The 20133-nt window shown below is 32.4% G+C and overlaps 1 protein-coding gene across 1 annotated transcript in view; it reads left to right on the forward strand.

The window, feature by feature from the left end:
• The window catches only part of LOC115876089 (DNA-binding protein RFX2-like), a 53647-nt gene extending 38550 nt beyond the window's left edge, over positions 1 to 15097 (forward strand). The window contains 8 exon segments of the mRNA XM_030891789.1: positions 4124 to 4305; positions 5752 to 6051; positions 9762 to 9908; positions 9965 to 10122; positions 11195 to 11421; positions 12417 to 12610; positions 12664 to 12823; positions 13322 to 15097. Of these exon segments, the coding sequence (XP_030747649.1) occupies positions 4124 to 4305; positions 5752 to 6051; positions 9762 to 9908; positions 9965 to 10122; positions 11195 to 11421; positions 12417 to 12610; positions 12664 to 12823; positions 13322 to 13444 (1491 nt within the window). The 3' untranslated portion in view covers positions 13445 to 15097.
• The last annotated feature ends 5036 nt before the right edge of the window (positions 15098 to 20133 follow it).

The following is a 20133-nucleotide window of genomic DNA, read 5'->3' on the forward strand; positions in this document are numbered from 1 at the left end:
TACTGACGTTTTATCGTTATAAAAAAATGGACACTCTTCGAAAAAAAAGTCGTTTAAAAATAAGCGGTTTGCGATCGTGATTTTATTTTACTTGATAGGGAGAGACGTACCGGGAACGCCGCATCAGCACACCGCCGCATTTCTCTCACTCCGGCTTAATAAGATCCCTATGCGATTTACTTCCACATATAATATATTCCCTTTCATAATGTATCTCCATCTAGTTATGAATAAAGCTTATTATTATTATTATTATTATTATTATATGTGAATGCCGACCCAAAAGTAACAGTTGCCAGCACGGTATGTTTCCTACTTTTTTGATTCCCGAAATTAACTTTTTAGTTTTGTCTTAAATTCAATAAAAAGAATTATTTATTTCCTGACATTGTCATTGTCTAAAGTGTCAACGTTTTGACACTTTAGTTTTGTATAACGAGTTTTTGGTTTAAATTTAAAAAGTTTACTAGACCTTGCAGTCGAACATTGTTCTTTTTAGAACCTCTTATAGTGCGAAGTGGTACAAGATAGCTTAATAGCTGTAAAAAACTCATCGCAACTTTATTAGAATATTTTGAACGAAAAAGCGGTAGTTTATGTCCCTTAAATGTTGTTAAGGAAGTGACTTTTGTTAATGTAAATAATAACTGTTTCTATATTTGGGCAATTCCATGATTACTCACGGGATATTTAGAATAACAACAAAATTTTAAGAAAGTGTATTGTGTCCCTCATATGGGCTAGGTAAAGCTTTAGGTTATTATTTTCACAGACAATGATTTGAATTACTGTTGTGATACAGAACAAAATATTGAAATTTATAGTGATTAAAACATTAATAAAAATCTTTGATTACTCACGGGACATAAAACAATTTGGATTTTTAAAATTTTGTTTTTAAAAGCTTTTTTCTCTGAACCTATACAAAATAAAATACATTAAGTGGAATTAGGAACTTACATGTGCTGAACTTAAAATTAATTTGCTATAGGTGTATTACAAGATACAGATATATTTGGGATATAAATAATTTGTTGATTACTCACGGGACTTGTTTTGGGAAATTTTAAGTTTTGGCCTAATACCTCAATTAAAAACAAAATGTTAGCATGATACCTGCACACACATACGTCATGGGGCATTATATGTACTTGATATAGGCGTAGTCAAAACATTTATTAAAAATATAAATGTCTCTTCAGCTATCTTAAGAAAAATATGTGGCCACGGCACTGTTTGGACCCATGGTAACAATTTGGTCTCGGGTCTTATTTGTCCTTGTATTCTTTAGTCATTGATTTCATATGAACTTTAGGTATCTATTGTACTTATCCATACAAAATTAAATATTCTTCCGATATTTTAAACTTTTGTATACCAAACGATCGAAAAAACGGTGCCAGAATTGGCTTGGAAATAAAGATCGCTGTCATTTTATATGGGGAATATGACCTATCAATTATTGCCAAGTCAACTCGGGGCCATTTTTATTTTGATCATACGGCATGGTCGATAAAAACGACGTCAAAGACGGCTGGGGAATAGCAATCGATGATAATTTTGGCGCAGTCAATTTCTATACGTTATTTACTAAAAATTGACATAAAACTTGGCAAAAATTAACATTACTTAACTATAAAACGATTAAAGAGGATGGAACGTTTCCAGACACAAATAAATTTCCAAAAATATATTTTTTCCCGAATTTTAAACTACACCAATTAAAAATCATTTTTACTCAATATAAAAGTAAATTACATCCTTAAGGCCAACTGGCAGTAAGCGCCATTAGAAAAAAGAAAAGTACGGGCCAAGTAAATGACGGCTAGGGCTTGACCTCGGCAAAATTTTCATCGATTGTCATTACCCAGCCGTCTTTGACGCCGTTTTTTTTTCTATCGTATGGTATAAGATAACTCGCACAATGGATACACACCTTAAAATTAATATTGTTATTAACCGCATATGTTTGTTTAAATTAATATATCTTCTTATATTTGTGGTGGAGGGTAAGCTGAATTGTTTAGTTAACTTGGTTTCTTGTAATGGTTTTTGTTTATTTCAACAAAGTGCTACCTTAGTTTTTTTTCTTTTTTAGTAGCATCTAAGAATGCACCCCAAGTTTTGAAAAATGTTGATTTTTTAAAATATTGATCTCGTTTACAGAAATTTTACTCTTACAAATATTTTTGTAGAAATATTGGTGTTTTTTGTTTATGCTGAAATGATATAATACACTTGCGTGCATAGAAATCGGCCCAAGGCAAACTTTTGAAGTTAACTATATATTTTTTAGAATATATTTGTCAGATTAAGAAAAAATATATACTGTTTGAAAGACAATTTTATATCCTTTGAAAAGAGTTTAGAGATATTAATTTGCATTTCGGTTTCTTTGAATTAAAATTATTAAATTAATGCATGAAACAAATTATCGTTTTTTATTACTAAGATGTATGCCATTATTTATTTATTTATTGATTGACAATTAACTAAAATAAATGTTCAATAATGGGTATGACCCCTTCTTGCTCTTACAACATCTCTCATACAGTTTGGCATAGATTCAATCAAGTTTGATATTGTTGCTTGCGGTATGTTAAGCCACTATTCTTATACTGCAACAATGAGCTCTGGGATAGAGGTTAGGGCTCTTTGTCTAGTACGAATCCTTCGTTTTAGGTCATCCCATAAATGTTCTATCGTGTTTAAGTCTGGACTGCATGCTGGCCATTCCATAACCCGAAAACCGACTTCTCAAATGTAATCGTGTACGAATCGTGATGTGTGTGCTGTCGCATTGTCATGCATAAAAGTGAATTCGCTTCCAATGTAGTCGACGTAAGGTACCACATGAACTGCTAAAATCTCCTCAATATACCTAGCCCCAGTTAAACCTCCCCTCCCGTGCCGACGGTCGTCCCAACGGATAAAAACTGGGTCGGTTCGCGCAGTCATAGAAATTGTACCCCAGATCATGCAGAAAGCACCTCCATAAGCAATCCGCTCCTCAATGCAGCATTCTGCCAATCGCTCATCTGGCCTCTGGAACACTTTTCTTCTTCGGTCGCTACCATAGAGGCATATCCTTGTCTTATCTGAGAATAAAACACATTCCCATTGTTCTAGTCTAGCCAATTCAGATGTTCCGTGCAAAAGGCAGGCGTGTTTGACGATGAGCTGCGGTAAGTTTTGGACCAATTGCGGGTGTTTTGGGGGTCATGTTACTTTCCTTCAATCTTCGTCTTACTGTCCTCTGACTAACAGTCACTCCTCGTGTTTCACGGAGCTGTTGTTGCACCTGAATAGCATTAAGATGCCGATTTCTTAAAATTGTTGACACAATAAGCGGTCATCACGATCCGTTGTATATCTCTTTCCACCAGTTCCAGGTCGCCGACGAAAGGATCGAGTTTCCTCATATCATTCACACACTCTTCGAACCGCTCCGCGCGTCATATGCAGTTGCCGAGCTACAGCTCTGTTTAAGTCCATTTTCAATTAAAGCGATTACTTTGGCAGCTTTTTTCCGTGATGTATGCATTAAATTGAAACACTAATCAAACAATGAAACACAACAAATCAAACAATGAAAGAACAATGTGCAAATTTCGATTACAAAGCAACAGTAAAGTAGTAATTGCAATATTTGATAAGTTTTTTATTCTTATTGTCACCACAACACAAATGCCTTTCATTTGTTTACCCGTTGCTACGCATATAAACGATAAGTACTTTGGATAAATTTATACTCATATTAAAGCATGTTAAATAATTGTCTTTGAAACAACTCATATTTTTTTCTTGGTCTGATAAATAGATTCTAAAAGACACAGTTAAAGTCAAAAGTTTACAGTGAGCCGATTTCTATGCACGCAAGTTTATATTGTTACCTTTTTAAAAATTTCTTATCATAAGTAAAAATTGCTGACAACAGTTAATTGTTGATCAAAATACATTTATTAATATGAGCCCTTTTTTTTATTAGTTCTTGAAGGATTTTGATTAACAATTTTAAGAAATTTCTTAAATTCGATCCATATTAAAAATCGATCATTTTTTCATCCTATCCCCAAGACCTATAAGTTTCTAATTTGTACATTTTTAATAACCATTATTTCAGGTGCAATGGCTGTTGGAGAACTACGAGACTGCAGAAGGGGTTTCTTTGCCGAGGTCAACTTTATACGCGCATTATTTAAGACACTGCTCCGAAAATAAGCTGGAACCTGTAAACGCTGCTTCTTTCGGCAAGTTGATAAGATCGGTATTTCTAGGATTGAGAACGCGCCGACTGGGAACCAGGTAAATTAAAGAAGAACACTATAGTCTGTCCAACGGGAGGATTCCTGACAATGACAGTTGTTTAGTTGTGTGTTGTGTTTGTCATTTTTATTCGCAAGCAAATTGAATTTTCTGTCATTTTATGGATGTCGCATGTCGTCTAGTGAGTAGTGTGTCCAACGACAAGATCCTTGACAGTGATAGATGTGTCTGTCATTTTAATTTCAAAGTAGTTTATTTTATTTTACAAAGAAATAAGTCGGTACAACTGGAACGCATATCAGGAAATTAGTATATTTAAAATTTGACTGATAAGTGAATTCACTTCACAATATTGTGAAAAAAAACTGTATAAAACTGAAAAAAATTAATTGAGTTATTTTATTTAAAAAAAGCGGTATGTGTTAACCAGAACGAAACACCACATACAAAAAAAATATAAAGAACTATTTCTTACTTTCAAGCTTCAAAAAACTTCCTGCATTTATTATTTATTATATTTATCAATATATCTTATGTACAAATACAAATTTGTAATATTCCACAGGAATAAATAAAACAACAAATAACTATAACAAACTATTTTATTAATAATAACTCTTACCAAATTTTATACCTTAAAGGTTGATTAATTAACTTTAATCTTAATTTTTTAAACCAGTACCTTCTGACGTTATTTTTCTGCAGTGCTAAAATCCATTATTTACCTATCGTGTGATGTCGATATTTTACAGCTATTCCAGAAGTATATGTTTAGTACGATCCTTGTAGCATATACGAGATGCATTTATCTGATACAAACTTTATTGATGGTAACTTTATTGGTGTATAAGACTTTCTGCCTGGGCAGCGAGTACTAACTATAAACTGTGCTCTGGGTCTGCAGTTAATTTTCCCTCGATTTTTCCTTGACTTCAAAAGACACAAAACACACGTAATAACACGAATCAAAATGAAAAATCTTCCAAAACGCAGATATTTGACATAAGTTGACACAAAATTATAACCTAGAATTTGGCAAAACTTTGACAAGCCTCAAAAATCTGAAGGCGAGTTCATACGCATCGGCGTCCGTTTGTCGTTCATCGTTCCGTCAAACCAATAAAATTTGAAATATGATCTGTCATTTTTGAAATAAACCAATAAAACTGGTTAAAAACAACAAGAGACAACGTATGACGGATTTATATTTAAACCCATCCATAGTTAACGTAAAAAATATTAGAAACTTTTTTTAGTAAAATAAATAGATTGGTATGGGACGTCATCTGCTTTACTTCTGTCATTGTCTGTCGAAACCTTATCTGAGAAAAAAAAAACAGAGTATATATAGTTATTTCTCTCCTACATTCTTGGTGGTTGATTGGACACATGTCTTTGTGACTTTTAGAACCTGCCTCCACTGATTGGTTTCCACATGTAGCTACTGAATATTTCTATATTAACGACTTACAATTTCTTATCTAGAGGGAACTCAAAGTATCACTATTATGGTATCAGAGTGAAACCAGGATCGTCTCTTGTGAACGTCGAAGACTCTTCCAGTCGGGTGGTGCTGACTTCGAACTCCTCCGGGAAGGCGCAAGGCACGGTACGACCATTCAAACGTAATTCGGAGTCATCGGAGCACCAAACATCGAACGGGGCTCTTTTACAGCACGCAGCGTACCTAGGTGACGGTAGCAACGCCATACCCGTTTTTCCTGACATGCATTTCACCGAACAGTTACCTGGAGATTGCGGATATGAAGATGTGGATACTCTGAAGTAAGTTTAACGTAATTTCTTATGATAAGCGCTATTTTCTAACACTAGTTATGAAAGTAGAACTGTTCTATTAGTTGCGTAGAGTTTTTTCAAGTTTAACAGTTTAGAAACCAAGGCGCAACAATTTTCAGTCTTCTATATGTTAAAGATTGTTTGTTTAAAGACTTGAGTTGAAATACTCAACAGTCAAAATTAACAGATAAAATAAAAAAATGTATAAAGGTGCCTTATGGGGACTCTCAAGTAATTTGTGCAAACTGGTATGAGCAAGCCATGATAAATAAATGTTGTGCAAATCTTCAAATTGATGTGTATTCGTCTATACATTTAGTTAGTGCTAGTCTTCTGAATGATTTATCTAAAGCGGCCCATACATTATCAAACAAATTGCGCAACAAAGCGATGCGCAACGTTGCGTTGTACAACTGATTCAGTGGTCTATACATTATCAAACAAGTTGCGCAATCTGCATCACCCATGCACTTATTAAAATTTTGATCAAACTTTTTATTAAAAGTTGTGCATTGTTTGAGAAACAATCATGTCCTCAATTGCAATTGCGTCAATTATTTTCGTATATACCCTAGATGATGTCAATGATACCAAAAAACGAAAAAGAAAACAAAGAATTTGGATGAAAGAACTAAAATATTGCACAACTAAGCGCAACACACACATACACTACACAACGCGCTGCGCAAACACCTGTTGCACAAAAGAATTCAAACATTCTTGAAACTTATCAAACAATTGCGCAACGCATCAAACGTTACCATACATTGGCAACTCGTTGCGCAACAGCCTGTGTTGCGTAATTTGTTTAATAATGTATGGGCCGCTTAAGATATAATATAAACGCATATACAGGTGGTTCGAATTGTATTCGGAAAACTTTGCTAGCATATTCAACCTATAAAAATAAGTAAAAAACTTCGTATAAATGTATGTCCTAAAATACTTTGTTTCGGAGACACAGGGTGTTTTTGACATGAAAAATTTGGGATTTCAACGTCAATATGACTCCTACTTGTAGGGGGGCCACCTACATATCTTCTAACTAGTTTGAAGAGTAATAACCTTAAGTCAGTACCTGTATAAAACTACTGAGTGGAAAAATATACATTTCCATCGTTTTTTAGGGCTCGAACACACTGACGACCAGGTCGCACCGGCCAGGCCGCTACTACCTCTAAAACCATTAAATCAAATGATACTGCGCACACTAACGTCCTGGCCGTCCGTTGGTCGTTGCGACCAGTAGACTGCACTAAAATAATATAATTTTCTGCCGCTTGTTGCCGGTTTTCTTTCAAATTAATAATTTTGCAGATGGAGTCCCTCAAAATCAACGCACAATATTTTATTTTCTATAAGATATAGTGTTTTAGTGTAGTTTTTGCACACGTGCAGAAAATCCAAAGAAATATTATACAGACTGGATCAAAAGGAAACTTAAATCTAGTCCCTTTTTTAAGGGTCGATTCTAGTAGAAATTCAAAACATTTTTATATGACATACTCTATTTATGGTTGGTATGATACCTGTACTACTAGTATACTAGTATGGCAAGCTGTACCTTGCTACTCCCAAGGCGTTAAACGCTATATACGGAAGCTATTATTATACCTTCGAGTTTTGATGTTAAAAAAATTAAAAAATCATATGTAAAGTTTTTCTACAACCACTTGTTTTTTTATTAAATTATTATTTTTAGTTGTATTCTAGTCATGTACAAGGAGGACAACTGCATTTTAAATATTATATTTAATTTAACGTTTTTCGAACAGGGTTCATTAGACTATATTTCTACTAGGTACATTATTTTTTTTAAAAAAAATAAGAGTAAAAGTAACTTAAACATTCATAAAAATAGAAATATTTACTGTTGTAGGAATTTATATTGTAAACATTGAAATAACTGGAAGCTAAACTTTCTAAATGCTTATATTTAGAGCCAGTGTCTGACGACTTTTTATGTTACGATGCCCTAATATGTTTACTTCTAAAGTCGATAAGAGCCATCAGTAGAAAAAAGAAACAGAATATCTCCCTTTTTGTCGGTCGCGCGTACACAATGCTTTTTGTTTCCACCTATTTGTTCTGCTTGTTCGTACGCGCTCGGTTCGTTCGGGCTAAAATGCCAAAGTCTGGACGCGCCTTTAGGAACAATACTGTTTTTGTCCTTTATTGATATAATGCTGATAATCTTACGAGTCCCACTCTACACATATTAACTGATAACTTAACTGAATAGTTATCGCGGATTTAAAAAACATGGAAATAACGACGTTATCGTGTAGTCGGGGTTGGAGATTTTACTTACTCCATTTAACACACAAGTATTTATTAACGAAAAATCCAAGAATATTTTAAATGCATTATTTAATATTAGAACATTTAATAAGCTCATGCTTTTTAGTTAAATCGCAACTTCGCTTTTTAGTTAAATCGGATATTTTAACATTTCTGAAACTTAATTCTTCCTGAAACAATATTTTCTAATTGGTAAAACGTAAAAAATCGTTAGATATGACAACTCTGTTGAAACTGGTCGTTCATCTGGCCGCAGCTATAAACGCAATACATCCGGCCAGCCGACGGCCAGATCGTTGCGACCTGGTCGTCAGTGAGTTAGAGCCCTTACGTAAAAAAAGCCTCTTGGTAAAAATCGCTACGACTAATCGTGCTCAAGATATTTGGAATGTAAATTATCAATACATGTAAAATAAATATCTGTGCCTTAGAAGCAAACCATATTAATATGTTCAAAATTCAATCCAAATTGAATTTCAGTTCAAAATTGGCATATTTGGATCATTCCAAAAAATGTTGGTATAATTTATTTAAAAACTGTTTTACATTTCATTTGAGTTCAAAAATTAGTTAGTCATATACCAAATATTACATTCATAGATTTAAAAATAAGTAAGGTAATTAGGAAACAACTTAGTTTGCTTCGGGGGTACAGAATATATGTTGATTAGAGATATGACTGAAATGATAAATCTGAGAACTTCTTATTTTTTTTTAATTAATCATATTTTTTTTAAATTTTATATACAGGGTGTCCGGAAATTAATGCAACAAAATTTGGTCATAGATTCTTGAAAAAAAAAATAGGTGACCCGTATTTTTTATTTTTGGCGAGTGGCCCTCCTTTTCGGATTTACAGCCTCCCGAATTTCGCCCCTAAAAAGAGTTTTTTTTAATATCTCAGGGCAAAAAAATATATATATTTAAATATACAGGGTGTCCGGAAATTAATGCAACAAAATTTGGTCATAGATTCTTGAAAAAAAAATAGGTGACCCGTATTTTTTATTTTTGGCGAGTGGCCCTCCTTTTCGGATTTACAGCCTCCCGAATTTCGCCCCTAAAAAGAGTTTTTTTTAATATCTCAGGGGCGAAATTCAGGGGGCTGTAAATCCGAAAAGGGGGGCCACTGGCCAAAAATAAAAAATACGCGTCACCTATTTTTTTTCAAGAATCTATGACCAAATTTTGTTGCATTAATTTCCGGACACCCTGTATATTTAAATATATATATTTTTTTGCAGTCTTGCCCATTTTGTTGATATACTACTCTTTTCTCAGTCTTTTCATTTAATGCCTTGCGCATTTGGTTGTAGAAATCTACTGAAGAAATACACAAAACTTTTCTTAATTGGTTACATAAAATCTGTTGACTAACTTAAGTTATCTTTTCTTAGATCAATTTATAGGGAACATTTGGAAGCCTTTCTTGATGCCATACTTAGCTTAGAGTTCAACACTGTCGAGTCGTTATGGCGGGAATTTTGGCGGTCGCAGTACAATAATAATACGGACGAATGTGAGGAAGAGAAGTACTTATCAAAGTAAATGATCAATTTTTTAAAGTACGCTATTTTCCCTAATAATATTTATTTTCTAGGTCAAAATTATTTTCCCTGTGTTCTTTGGAACCAGTGCAGCAATTCATAAAGCAAGTAGATCTGGTTTTCTATCAGAATTTAATTCAAGTTTTAGTACCCGACGTTTTGAAACCGATTCCTGCCACGTTGACTCAATCCATAAGAAATTTTGCTAAAAGTAAGTTTACAGTTTTTTGTAATACCACCATGCAAAGAAAATAATTTTTAAAATAAAAAATTATATATATAAATCCGGGTTCGTAGCGTCCTACCCTTTCCGGTTGCCAGCCTTTCCTATTTTCTTAATCCCCTGGATGAAGATTCCTCTCCGGCATAGCTTTATGTACTCCTCCAATCCCTGTTGCTTTTGGCCTTTTCTTTTTTCTCCTTTCTCATGATATCCATTCATCCTCACTCATTCTTTCTACATGCCCATACCATACCAGCTGTTTTCTCTCTATTTCATCTATTATCGTTTGCTGGAAATGCATACTTTCCCTTATCTTTTTGTTCGGTATTCTTTCCATTTTTAACATCCCCGCAGATCTTCGCCAGAAGTCCATCTCGAGTATTAATAGCCGTTGTCCATTCTATTAGTGAGCTGCCATGTTTCACATTTATACAAAACTATACTTTTAAAGATGGAATTATAAATAGTATGTTTTTTTTCTCATATGAGATGTGTTTGGACCATAATACTGAGTTTAGGCACTCAATGACTTTTACCTTTCAGTATTCTTTGCTCGATCTCGCTCGCTGTTCGCCCGGTATAATCTATCTGAGTTCAAAGGTAGGTGTATTTACTACCATGTCCCTATCTCTATATTTCTATCCAGATGGAGAGTTTCTGCTGCTTGGCCTATACATAAATATTTAGTCTTCTTTTCATACTCGTTCAAAAGTCTTGTTGTCATAAATTGTAGGTCTTCTTTATCTTCACTACCACTTGATCATCTACAAAGTGAAAGTTGTATAGAGTTGTATAACAACTCTTAAATAAAAAAAATACAAAGAAAAATCTACTTTCTTCTATGTGTAATGGTATTGAAAAGGTGTATGTGAACGTTTCTGTATTTTTGAATTGGATATAAGTCATCTAGATCATTATTCACTATTAATTGCAGAAGAAGCATGGTGTATACATATAATAAGGTTTAGATTATATTATGCATTTTGTATCCATTTATTTACTTTATTATTACCTATTACTTTATTATTAAAAACTGAATAATATAAATAATTTTGTACAGATTTGGAAAGTTGGCTGACCAGCGCGATGGCAGGTGCTCCATCTATGATGCTTCAGATCAAACTATCTGCTGTATCGGCGTTTAGTTCTAGTCTTCGCCGTTATACGTCGCTGAATCATTTGGCGCAGGCAGCGCGGGCGGTACTACACAATGGAAACCAAATCGGACAAATGTTGGCGGATTTAAACAGGGTAGATTTTCACAGTGTTAGGGAGCAAGCTTCTTGGGTAAGGAATACCAAAGTTTTTTATATCTCTCCTTATCGGCAAAAGCAAATAAAATAAAAAGGGAAAACTATTTAAAATTACCATTGATAGACTTTTCTAAAGTAATTAAATAAATAAATAAATAAGTGCCTTTATTGTCAAAAAATTTTACAATTTGTAGACAAAGGTAAAGTAAACAAACAAACAAACAAAAGAGAATAGAAAACAAGTATACAATTGTCAGTCTTATTGTTTAAAATAAACATTTATAAATGTTTACAATGTTAAAGTATAAAAAAATAAAAATAAGATTCAAAAATATTTAGTAAGTTTATAGTAAATATCAATGACCTCTAAATAAATTTATTTCGATGTCATTGGTAAATATAGTAACAGCAAACATTAGACCAGTGTTTACAAGATCAAATTCGATTATCAAAATATAAGTCATTTACGGCGTAGAAAGCCTTGTCTAGTAAATAAGATTTCAATGCTTTGCGAAATGAAGAAAATGATGTTATTGATTTGATTTCAAATGGCATGTGATTGTGCATTTTTTTCGAGTTGTATAGTATTGAACTTTTAACTAACTCTGAGCGTGGGGTAGGTAGATAAAGATCTTGCTCCGCGTTTCTGAGTGGATAAGTGTGAGATGGCCTTTCTTGAGAAGCTGATACATGCTCACATATTAGGCAAACGGATTCAAATATAAATAAGGAAGGAAGATTTAATATTTTTAATTTTTCAAAAAAGTCCTGGCAATGAGTTCTGCTGCTTAGTCCCAGTGAATATCGAACAGCTCTCTTCTGGAGCTTGAAAATACGGTCAAATTGAGTCGCACAACACGTACCCCAGAATGGAAGGGCATATCTGCGTGCGACTCAAAAAGTGCATAATAAACAGTTCTAGCCACTGACAAGTTAAGCTCCTTAGAACCATCTTAATGCAAAACAGGCAGAGCTCAATTTGCCCCTGTTTTTTTACCATACGGTATTTTTTATGTCTCTTTGTTATAGGTTTGCCAGTGTGACAACGAAATAGTATCGCGATTTGAAAACGACTTTAAGCTGACCTTGCAGCAGCAAAATTCACTGGAACAGTGGGCGTCTTGGCTAAAAAACGTAGTTAAGAGCGCTCTGAAGCCGTACGAGGGCAGACCCAGTTTTTCCAAGGCAGCTAGACAGTTTCTTTTAAAATGGAGTTTCTATAGGTAAATATTTATGTGATTGTAAAGGAAATCGGTAAAAAATATTTTTTTTCCAGTTCAATGGTGATAAGAGATTTAACTCTTCGATCTGCCGCAAGCTTTGGATCGTTTCATTTAATTCGTCTACTTTATGATGAGTATATGTTTTATTTGATCGAACATCAGGTTGCTGAGGCTACTGGAGTAGTTCCAATTGCTGTCATTTTGGAAGGAATTGTAAGTAGTAAGGCTAGTGTGCATTTAATAAATAAACAAGAGACAGAAGCTATTTATTATTATACTATTTTATAGTCATAATTAAAGAAGGAAGCGATGTAATTGAATATTTTTTCCGTTTTGTTTGTCTTTTTCCTTGAGAATTTTGAATATTTTTGAAGCTTCTCTGTGTTAATTTTTTATAACTTCTTGTTTATTTTATAATTATTGATTTTATGCAAAGCGTATAAATAAGGAAAACATTATAACTTGATTTAGAGTGAAATGAGCGTGAATCTTAGGAAAATGCTTCAAAAATACCTATATTTTTATTCTTGCATTTTACATTTTTTTTATTTATATCCAAAGTCTACAGTTTTCTTTAATATAAATAGATACTGTTAAATCCATTTTACAGTTGCCCAAGTCCCTTTGATCCAATTACAACTATGCATTATAACCTGCCTTCGCTTCTAGATTTTTTATGGATTGTATCAACGAATTATTTTTTTCTTATAGAAACAAGATATAATGCAAAACAGTTTATGTATTTATGGAAACAACGATTCTGTATATAATGGTGGAAAATTAGGATGCGTCAGTCCCACAGAACATTTAACCAAACGACAGAAAATCAGCTAGCCTGGACAGGTGTTGTAGGTAGTAACGAGTTTAGTCTTTGGGTCCCAGTAGGAATATTTTTATAATACTAAAGAGATTATTGGAATTGTTGTTATACATAAAGCATACCATTTTTTCTTTAAAATGAGAATATAAGTCGGTAATTTATGTGCACTTTTTCTATGTAGTTGCTTTTTATCAATTTTTCAAAGTTACTTTTGTGGTATTGTTGAAATACTCACAAATTGCCTTTTCTGTTATCAGATGTTTTTTTCTCTTAAAAGGGGAGAAAACCTGTATAAAAACGGAATAATATTAACTTATTAGATCTTTTTGATTCTTGTACGAATTCTTTTTTTACATAAGAGAACTTTCATTGAAACATTGTTTTAATTTTACAGGTGTAACAGTCAATTTTATCATTATGAACTGTGTGTGACTCATTCTCTATAAAATAAAGTTGTATTTATTGAGTATAAAATCTTTAAAGCTTCACATTCATGGCGCCCAACGTGGAGCCAGCTGAAATCGTGAGAAGTTTGAGCCCCACGTTGGGCGCTAAGAATGCGGCGCTTTTAAAATTTGATATTTGATATTCAATAAATGCAATTTTGTTTTATAGATACATAATGAGATACACAGAGTTCGTAACGAGGAAGTTGACTGTTACACAGAAGGTTATTCTACTGTAGTCTGTCTAACTCAAGAATGTATGATAGTGACTTTATAGAAAGTTATAGAGTGAATTTTTGTAAGGAATCGATTTAAAGAGATATAAGTATATTGTTAAATATTAATTTATGAATTTACAGTAGGTCAAAACCTTTTATATAGTCTGTACCACGATAGTTCAACGATACGTTATCATTATTTATTTTATATCCGTTTTAGAGTGTGTCCGAGATTATTTCATATTCTTTAGAAAATTTAAAAAACAAGTATGTTCCGATATTAGTAATTGAGCGCGTTGAGATTTATTTATTTATTATTAATTTCAAGTAGGAATTTTTGGTTGTTTTAAGTTGTTATTTCAATTTCAACAACCGGATTAAAATTTTGTTTGACATTGTAGTCGATTTTTAATTTTGACACTGATATTCGTCAACAGGATCATAACCACAAACGTGAGATGACAGCTACTCGAAACAATGTGCAGTGATTTACGCAAGGTCGTAATGACTTTTACACTCAATTTCATTTCGTTTTCACCTCTAAGAGAAAATACGAGGATATATGACGTAACGTTGAGCTATGATTGTACAGACTCTATCTAGTTTTACCATACAAGACCAAAATACATTTTTTAACATTTAATTTTAATTTTAAAATTATTTGGTAGCATTTATGAACTCATATCGTGTAATGATTAAGTTTTAATCACCTGTTAATGATATTCTTACATTGTTGGGCATACGTGCGTCTGGTCCTTATATAGTCTGTCCGACGAGAGGATCCTTGACAGTGATAGACCATTATCTGTCATTTTAAATCACAGATAAATTGGATTTTCTGTCATTTTTTGGATGTCGTCTGTCGAAATATTCTCCGACTCATTGGACAGACTATACTTTGACATAATATACGGGAATGTATCATATTTTAATAATATTATTACGATTATGCATGAATAATTACTTAATCTTTTTATTAGCATGTATTTAAAATAATGTTTTAACGTTGAGTCGTCATTTTATTATTTTTTTTATTAATTTTAATGAGATATATTTTGATATCAATATTTTATTAAAATAAATTATAATTTATTTTAATTTTAATTATAAATATTTTATATTAATTTATTGATCTCGTGTCCCGTTTATTAATCTGCATAACGACAATTTGAATAATCCTTTAGGTCTTTTTACTTTAGTACCAAAATCCTACTGGCCCATAGTAATAGTTTACGTTTTATTATATTTTTGTTATAATTTTTGTTTGATTTTGTTGTTGTTTTGTTAACCGTTGCTTTATTTATTGCACTGATTTGTAATTTTATTATTTATTTCAATAAATACTGACTGTTGGATTGTATGCCGATTAATTTATATAAAATCTAGTGTTGATTGGTGTAATATTTTATTTCTGTAACTATTTTGTACTTGTGTTGAACGAATTGAAACACAATTGATAGAATATGGATGGTTTTTCGGCAATCGGCAATGTATGTAGATATAGAAGATTAAAATGTTTTTATCCCTTTTCATATTACTTATGTGTGCAATACCATTAAAAATTCTTTTTTAATTTGGATATAACAACAGTACTTTTTTAAAAAATAATTAAAATTATTGCAGACATATTCAATCAAATTGATATTCAACCTTGCGCTATATTTAAACTATTGTTTTTTGCTATATTATAGATGTAATACATAATCAAAAACAAATATTTGCAAACACAGTATTTATTTTTTGCAAATACAATATTTGATTTTGGAAAGTTTTACAATATGGAAACTACCTTTGAAGAAAGTTTATATGGACTTTCTTCAGCATATTCAATAACAAAAAAAAATCGTGATTTCGATCCTAGGTACACGTTTATGAGTTTTTTTTTCAGTTAAAAAATATATCTTGATAATATGGCAACAAAAGGTAGTAGATTAAATTTAGCAGGAACGAAAACACATTACAAAAATCATGTGAATCTCTCAAACAATTTAAGATTTTTTCTTTTTAATTTTCAAAAAAAAAAAAAAAAAAAAATATTTTTTGAACTTTATTTGTGATTTTCTAAAAAAAAAAAATATGTTTTTTATATATTTATTAAAATTTGTAAAAAGTATTCGTATATTAAATATACCCTATATCCTGTATAGGCTATAATAGTGGGATTAAGTGACAAAATATCGAAACATGTTAAATTAATGTTTATTATACAAGATATCTCAATAAATTTACTGCAATTTCTTTTAATTTTCAAAAAAAATTGGTTATTTTGGAAAATTATTGGAAAAACGGCATTGAATTTTGATTTTTATCAGTGGCGTAATATTCTTTTTTATCTAATAATATAAAAAAAAAATTTTGAAAATGTTTTTCTGGGCCCACCCTTCGTGCAATGCATGATCGAAAAGCTCCGCAAAATAAAATTTAATAAGTTAGGTATTTGCATATTTTAGTTACATTTATGTTAAATATTCATAACACCCCGGCACAAAATTCCGACACCCTAAAATTTCGATGTTTCATAACTTTTGAACATTGTAAACCGATTGTATTATTTATGGATTTATGGCATTAGTTTGTAGATAAATTTGTTGCTATTTTTTATTATTTTTGATCGTTTATTACAGGGTGTTTCAAATAAACATTTTGCGCCATCTTTCGTGGGAGTTGCCTTACGTAAAAATAAAATTTATTTTTCATATTCAACATAGGTCCGATTCTGCTTTGTTATCGTAGCTACAGGGTGTTAAAGTCTTTTTTTTTTAATTTATTATAATTTTCTTCTAAGTACTTTTAAGTGATTCGAAGTGAAATTTGGAGTGTTAAAATCAAAGTTAAAAAAGTTACTATAAGTCTACATTTTTATTGCTAAAATGCGTCAATAAATTCATCAGGGGACGGGCATATGGATTATCACGAATATTTTTTCAAAAAAAAACATGTTTGCGTCACTGACTTTTTCATTTCTAATATCAAAATTATGTAGGCCGTTTAATACCAATTTGTCGACATTTTGGATACGGACATTTTGTCGAATTTCTGGCCTCCTTGATGAGATAAACAATTTTATTAATCACAATAATTTAATAAAATTAAAATTAAAATAAATGAATAAATTTAGTATATTTTACCTAATTATTATTAAATATTATTATTATTATTAGTTATCTATTACTGATTAGTCCAACCTACGGCAATGTCAAATAAAAAATTATTGATCTTTAAGATAATTACAAAAAAACCTTAATTTTAAAGTTTTAATTTCTGTTAATTTCTACAAACTATGCATTCCATACCCATGTATATGTGAAACTTTTTTTTATTTTCTTGGTGAGGAATCAATGAGTACTTATTTTAAAATTTTTTTTTTTTTTTTTTTTTTTTTTTTCAGGTAAGATTATCAGAAGGTTGCTACTTTGCCATCCAACGGTCCAAGTCTAAACTTGGGCCTTGGTCATTAATAAAATTACGTTTAATCTTATCAATGAGGCCGAAATCAAGAGGGGGAAACCAACTTATAAAAAATTTCGCACTAAAACTGCTCTACACTATGACCCCAACAAGATGCAAAAAAAGATCAGTCGGCCGTACCGCATGGCTTTTTTTAGAAGCAATATTCCCAGCTGCACGATTAACCCATATGCACGTCCCTGGTGAAGTATGTCGACGACATTTTTAGGCTTTAAAACATATGTCCGCACTTTTATTAGTACGAACTTTTACATTTCTCAACCAACACATTTCATTTGACAAAGCTTAAAAGTTAGTACTTGGAAAAAAATCATAACCTAAACTCGCTAATCATATTAACACTTTAACGTAGCTCTAGTAGCTAACGAAAACAAAGCAGGATACGGACTTATCGATTATAATGAAAAATAAATATCAATTTTTACGTGAGGATCTACCACGCATGTGAATCGGCACATGTTTTTTGAAACAACCTGTATTATTTCGGTTAGGTGGGTTTAAACAGGGATAAATCAAAACGTTGTTTTTTTTTTTTTTTTTATATTTTTTTGACATATTATGTGTGAACTTTTGACATTTTGGATTAAAAAAAACCATTCTCTACGATTGTATTCCTAAGCCTTTCATTTCTTTGACATTATCTTTGTATTTGATGGAAAATGGGAAGCTCCACTGGTCCCGTTATATTGAGATGCTTTCTCCAAGAGGAGTTGTCGTTCCATTTTCTTCTTTCGTTGGAAATCAGTTTATGATGCGTGATAATGCCAGGCCCCACTTTGCGCGGGGTAACGAGTTATGAGTATGAGTAGTTAACGAGAACCTGGATGAGGTTGGACAACAAAGATTCGAATGGCCTCCTTGTAGTCCTGACCTCAATCTAATCGAACATTTTTGTGCGATTGAAATTAAAAGAGCTGTCCGTCGTCGTCCTATTCTACCACAAACTCTACAAGGAGCTTGATGACTTAGCATTTTCACGCACCAATCATGGGAGGCAATCTCCGTTAATTTAACCTGAGCTCCTTTAAATGGTTTTTCTTGTCTATAGCTTGATATTCATCAACGATCATAGAATTCAAGAAGACATAACCTTAACCCTTATCTCGTCGATACGACGAAGCACCTCGGGCTCGTTATTGTTGCAAAGAGTGGACATACACAGCTGATCAAAATTACGATTACAAATTATTCGCTTTGTTTTCTATATAAATAACCATCTCTGCAAATCTACTAATACTCATTACTTAACAAAATGTGTTAGCCTTCAATAAAGAGCATCAGGGATAGTGGGTATAATTCACAACAAATGAAGCATATTTTAGGGAATCAATCTAAGAATACAGGAAAGTGTTTTTTAATCCAAAAATCAGTGCACAAAAACAACGTTTTTGATTTACCCCGGTAAAAACCCACCTACCCGAAGAAGCAAACCATTAAAATAATAAGAAATCATGCCAATACATTTGTCTACACCACATAAAAAATATATCATAAAAAATCCGATTACAAAATAAAAACGTTCATGAAACATCAAATTTACGTCATCAACCTTTTAGGGTCGGCGGAATTTGTGCCGCATCGGTAGCCTTATAGGTATATTCAACTCTTTTTTCATTGAAATTAGGCCATCTCGTTTCTGCTGAGGAAACCCCTTAACTAGATTGACAGATTTGTCTGTAAGCTTGTATCTATTAAAATTTAAAGTATGTTTGCACGATATAAAATGCTTGCACACACGACAGATACTAGTAATCTATTCTACGATCATGACTTGTGTATACGTCGTTATTTTTTTAATTCTTCCTACTAGCGACAAGACGTCCGATCTATTCAGATTCCCGTTATTATTATTTTGCACTATGGAATTGGTCACAATACCTCATGACGTTACATTACGAATTAAAATCTTCACAATCGAATGACCGGGCGACAGCGGTGTACTTTAATTATTGTAGATATGTGGCTATTGCTCAAATGATATCAATCCATTACACCAGTAAATTTAACTGAATGTAATGGTAATTAAGCCAGACAGATTTACCAGGGTACATAATATTCCTCTTGGCAGTACAAGTAGGTGTTTATATTAAAGTGTTAAAAATGAATATCGCTCTCATCGGCAGCGCTATAGTAATAAATTGAGTATTCATCAAATTATTTGGATAAGAAATAGGTGTTTAGTAAATTCAGGGATAACGGATTGCACTCTGTAATCAATGGCAATGGGAAATAATTGAAGCAGGTGGTCGATATAGACAAGCCATAAGAGCTCGGACTCATGTGACGATTCAGTGTTCGCAATCGACCTGGCTCGCTCGCACTAAGTGGTATTAACCCAAAAGTGGCCAATATTCAAAGAAATCTAAATTCAACGAGATATCACCAAAGACCGATACCAGGAATTATTTGTATAAACGTATGTATTCGAGGGTGGGTGGTAGTGGTCAATGTCCCCCCGTGTTACAATCCGCGCCAATCACAAACTGTTCTTCGAATAGAGGGGGTGTGATCGCTGTGGTTTATGAAAATTTAACTTAACAATAATAATCTTTAGTTTTATTCACTTAACTA

The sequence above is a fragment of the Sitophilus oryzae genome, unplaced genomic scaffold (assembly GCF_002938485.1).
Source record: "Sitophilus oryzae breed Bouriz unplaced genomic scaffold, Soryzae_2.0 scaffold_1396_pilon_pilon, whole genome shotgun sequence".
Taxonomy (NCBI): Eukaryota; Metazoa; Arthropoda; class Insecta; order Coleoptera; family Curculionidae; genus Sitophilus; species Sitophilus oryzae.